General features: G+C 47.4%; 1 protein-coding gene across 1 annotated transcript; it reads right to left on the bottom strand.

Annotated features, from left to right (window-relative positions):
- Nucleotides 1-4,193: 4,193 nt before the first annotated feature.
- On the bottom strand, nucleotides 4,194-5,222 carry LOC119306630 (chaperone protein dnaJ A7A, chloroplastic-like). The gene is made up of 3 exons (XM_037582803.1): nucleotides 4,917-5,222; nucleotides 4,695-4,803; nucleotides 4,194-4,440 (listed from the first exon to the last, which is right to left on the bottom strand). The coding sequence occupies exons 1-3, from the start codon at nucleotides 5,220-5,222 to the stop codon at nucleotides 4,298-4,300; spliced, it is 558 nt and encodes a 185-aa protein (XP_037438700.1). The 3' UTR covers nucleotides 4,194-4,297.
- Between the last annotated feature and the right edge of the window lie 202 nt (nucleotides 5,223-5,424).

Raw genomic sequence — 5,424 nt, 5'->3', positions numbered from 1 at the left:
ATCTACAAAGCAACATCATGATCTCCACCTTCATCGCGCGACACCTTGATCTCCATCGTTGTGTCGGGGTTGTCTCGCCAACTATTGCTTCTACAACTATTGCTAACACATAGTGATAAAGTAAAGCAATTACATGGTGCATCCATTTCATACAATAATTAAGAGACAACCCTAAGGCTCCTGTCGGTTGTCGATATTACAAAACATGATCATCTCATACAACAATGTATATCACATCATGTCTTGACCATATCAGATCACAACATGCCCTACGAAAACAAGTTAGACGTCCTCTACTTTGTTGTTGCAAGCTTTACGTGGCTGCTACGGGCTTCTAGCAAGAACCGTTCTTACCTACTCAAAACTACAATAGTGATTTATCAAGTTTGTTGTTTTAACCTTCTTCAAGGACTGGTCGTAGTCAAATTCGACTCAACTAAAGTAGGAGAAATAGACACCCGCCAACCACCTTATGCAAAAACAAGTTGCATCAGTTGGTTCAACCAGTCTCATGTACATGGACATGTAAGGTTGGTCTAGGCCGCTTCATCCCACAATACCGTCGAATCAAAATAAGACGTTGGTGGTAAGCAGTATGAACATCACCACCCACAAATCCTTTGTGTTCTACTCGTGCATATCATCTACGCATAGACCTGGCTCATGATGCCACTGTTGGGGAACTTTACATGGAAAACAAAAACAAATTACGCACATGCAAGATCTATGCATGGAGATGCATAGCTACGAGAGGTGGAGAGCATCTTCATACCCTTGAAGATCACTAAGCAGAAGCGTTTTGTCAACACAGTAGATGTAGTCGTACACCTTCACGATCTATCCCAATCAAGCACCGAACGTACGGCACCTCCGCGTTCAACACACGTTCAGCTCGATGACGTCCTCGCCTTCTTGATCCAGCAAGAGGGGCGAAGTAGTAGATGAGTTCCGGTAGCACAATGGCATGGTGACAGTGGTGGTGAAGAACAATCTCCGTAGGGCTTTTCCAATCACAACGAAAACTATGACGGAGGATAAACTAGAGGGGACGGGGTTGCCGACACACGGCTTGGTGATTCTTGATCTGTTCCGGGTGCTAGCCATGCCCCTCTATTTATATGTTGAGCCCTGGCGTCGAAACTTGGAGAAAGAGCCTCCTCAAAGTTGGTTTTACCCGCAAGACAAGAGTCCTACTCGGACTCCAGGACCAGATGCCAGTTCCTGGCGTCTGGCCCCTGGCCTCCGCAAAACTTCCTTTTGCACCTTCCAAAAGCCTCATGGGCTTTACCCCTTGGCCCAAATAAAGTGTTTTCGTACCCAAACATTTCGGAAAACATCCTAAACCCCTTCCGGTGAACTCCAGAACCCTTTCGGGGACTAAACACTATTATCACATATATTAATCTTTACCTCAGGACTATTCTGGAGCTCCTCGTGATGTCTGTGATCTTATCCGAAACTCCGAATAACATTCAGTCAGCAACATACATAACTCATATAAAACTACATTGTCAACAAACGTTACGCCTGCTGACCCTACGGTTCGAGAATGATGTAGACATGACCGAGACGCTTCTCCGGCCAATAACCAATAGCGGGACCTGGATGCCCATATTGGTTCCTACATATTCTACGAAGATCTTTATCGGCCGAACCTTTATGACAACATACATAGTTCCCTTTGTCTGTCAGTATGTTACTTGCCCGAGATTCGATCGTCGGTATCTCCATACCTAGTTCAATCCTGTTACGAGCAAGTCTCTTTACTCGTTCTGTAATGCATCATCCCGTAACTAACTCCTTAGTCATTTTGCTTGCAATCTTCTTGTGATGTTGTATTACCGAGAGGGCCCAGAGATACCCTCTGTCACACGGAGTGACAAATCCCAGTCTCGATCCATGCCAACTCAACAGACACCTTCGGAGATACCTGTAGAGCACATTTATGATTACCACTTATGTTGTGACGTTTGATGGCACACAAGGCATTCCTCCGGAGTCCGGGAGTTGCATGCTCTCATGGCCGACAGACAAAACGCATGTTCATTTGGGTCGTCGCATTGGAGTCCCCCCCTCCCACACACACACTTTTGTTACGTTGTTGGTTAAGTGGTCAAACCATACGCGGTGTTCACTGATGCAACATTCACGACCATAACCCGGTATTCATAAGTCCGGTGACCGGTCTCAGTTTTGGGGACGAGTCCAGTGACTGTAGGTGAATGTCACTTCCAACTAGGGTAATGGAGGTCCACTTTCAATATCCGCCTTTCGATGATCAATCAAAAAACCATTGAGTATAGCACGAGATAATTACAAAAACAATGTATCAAAACGAGATGATTGCCATACAAATCAAGCTCCCTCAATTTGTGTGCATTTTTAAGATTTGCTTTTGAAATGCAAATGCACACATCCTTAGAAGTGTGAGAACATCCATACAAAACCACATCGGAATCAACTTGAATTCATATTCCTCCACCGTTTTCTCCGGGTCAAACTCCTCCATGACCAGAAGCTCCTTATCAAACCACCACGGCCCTTCTTCCAGTGCATGCCTCCATCCTGCCGGCTGGCGGAACGTAAACAAGAAAACGTTGGCTTCTATCTCCTTACAGTCAACCCCCTTGACGGGGCACCAGATTCTTCCCAGAGTTTGTCCGACCACACTCGGATGTGTTGGTTTCTCAGAAAACAACTTCCCCACCGCCTGAGGTTCATCCGACGCCCAATCATAGGACTGCCCTTTTTCAGCCTCACCAATCTTCAAACCCCTCTTCTCTGCTACCGACAGCTTCAGCCCTTTCATCAGACCTTCGACGTCTTCCATCTGTACACACCCCCAGCTCCAAAACCTACAAAACCCTAGGGACGAACCAAGTGGTGTACGACCGTGCTCCCTAGTACACGGAAGGCCTTTGGTGGATGGGATAGGTGGATGGTTGAGTGAGGTCCGATGGACGAGTTCAACGAGGGGCGGCGGATGGGGATGGAGTGGAGCAGCAACGATCTAGATCGGCAGTGCGCCAGGAACCCTAGCCTTGCCAGGATCGCCTCTCCGTGTGGACAGCGAGCATGGAATCTAGCTGCCCTCCTTCCCCAAAAACTCATAATTGGACAAGTACTCAACTTATTTGAGCACACAAGATCCTATTTTGAATATGCAGGACTCTCATGTGAGGTATCATCATCAACATCTTAACCAGGCAAGATAACACTTCTAATAATCCTTGGTGATTTATCATCATATCTCCAGATTATTTCCAACCTCAAGAAAGAAAAACATCTCTCTGGGAGTTGGATTATGATTGCTATCTCGATTTGAGAAAAAAAAACGGTGAAAATCTTGTACATGAAACTTCTTCTCGCTCACTTTGAGCAAAAGAGTTAGATTCAGTTAATATTTCAGAAGAAGAGGAAAACTAAGGAAGTCAGTTTGTGATTGGTATCTCGATTTGACAATAACCAGGAGAATTTTGTCCTTGCTCACAAAAAACGTAAAAAAGAATTCCAACTCAATGGTATGCGGCTCGGACATTGCCAACTTTAGTGCGAGAGATGCTCACATTAAGCAAAAGGATCACAAAGCCGGTGATCTACGGGTGAATACAAACTCAAGTACATAGAAGTTGATATGGTCTCAAGTGATTCCTGATCGTCTAAGATCTGCTCACGTAGAAGTTGATATGGTCTCAAGTGTTCAAGAGATTGCGAAAATGAGCAAGAGCCTCTCCACAAAGAGTTTTTTCTAAAGGTCAATGAGGCATCCTCAGCATCGTCCACACCATCATCACACTCATCCTCCAATTTCTCACTAGGACTGTTTTGGATGAGAAGAGGCGGTTTAGGGATTCAAACTTTGGTATTACCTCTTTAGCCATGAGCATCGATGAGTGATTTGCATGTTCTCATTGGGGGAGTCAAAAAGGCCAGTGAAGGAGGAGGAGGGTATGGAGTGCACTACAATGGCGGTCGTACCCACATTCTCATCTTCATCGTATTTTGGGGACCGATGTCAATTTTGGGGACGAATCCAGTGACCGTAGGTGGATTTCACTTCCAACTAGGGTAATGGAGGCCCACTTTCAATCTCCGCCTTTTGATGATCGACCACAAAACCATCGAGTATAGCACGAGATAATTACGAAAACAATGTATCAAAACGAGATGATTGCCATACAAATCGAGCTCCCCCAATTTGTGTGCATTTTTTAAGATTTGCTTTCGAGACGCAAATGCACACATCCTTAGAAGTGTGAGAACATCCAAGTATATATAACAAACATCACTAAGTGCATTATATGAGAACGTAGATAAGCATGGATAAAATTAGAGAATAAGCAAACACATGTTCCCACAGGCCTTCAGGTCTCCAGTCGAAATCCAGCTCATCATCCGAGTCCTGAAACTGAAATGCTTCCATGCTTTCAATGATAGCCGCTGCAGAAAGGAGAACGGGAGCCGTGTCAGCAAATGAACAATTTTTCGATCAATCGCGCTTATTTATACTACCTGAATAAGAATCTTATCTACCGGCAGATTCGACGAAGGAAATCTGCAATGGAACCTTGAATCTACGAGCAGTTTCTTGGCAGAAAACTGCAATGAGATGCCCATAAAATTGGCTAGAATGAAATGTAGTTTGCTGGAGCAGAAGAGAAGAGAAGAGCAGAGATGAGATGAGATGTCAGTACCGAGCCAATCGAACTCCTCTTCTGCCTCGGCGTGCTTGGACCGGCCCTCCGAGTTCATCAGCGTGTTGTAGGCGTGCTTGATCCTCAGGAACTTCGCCTGAGCATCCGCCTGCATTGAGCCAGGAGGTTGGTCAGCAAAATCTCCATTGGGGTAGCAGTACTGAAGCTTGTTCTGCTGCTGAATCATGTTGCTTGGATGGGAAGAGGAGGGGAGCACCGCACCTCCTTGCTGACGTCCGGGTGGTACTTGAGCGCGAGGCGCCGGTACGCGCGCTTGATCTCGGCGGGCGACGCCGACGGTGACACGCCGAGCACCTCGTGCGGGGACTCCCTCCTCCGCCCGCCTCCGCCGCCGGCGCCCGCGCGGACCCGCACGCTCGCCCGCCGCGTCGACCGGGGGGAGCAGGGGCCGGGGCCAGAGCGGAGGAGAGGGAGGCGAGGAGGCGCCGGACTCGGAGCCGACGTGAGCCGGCGCGAGGGAGGGAGGAGGAGACGCGGGGCGACGGCGGCCTGCGCCGACAGCGCCATTGCCAATGGGGTTGCGGGGCTCGCGTCCTCCGCCGTTCAGATCGACCGCCGCAGAGGATCCAACGGCCGCGCTACAAGGTGATCGTTTTTGTGCCAAAACCTTCCGTGACTACACTTTTTACTGCAAAAATTGTACTCCCTCCGTTCCTAAATGGAAGTCTTTTAAGAGATTGCACTATAGACTACATACAAAGCAAAATAA

This window comes from Triticum dicoccoides, chromosome 5B, assembly GCF_002162155.2.
Source record: "Triticum dicoccoides isolate Atlit2015 ecotype Zavitan chromosome 5B, WEW_v2.0, whole genome shotgun sequence".
Taxonomy (NCBI): domain Eukaryota; kingdom Viridiplantae; phylum Streptophyta; class Magnoliopsida; order Poales; family Poaceae; genus Triticum; species Triticum dicoccoides.
Note: the sequence above shows the minus strand (reverse complement) of the source record. Positions and strands in the feature narration are given on the sequence as shown.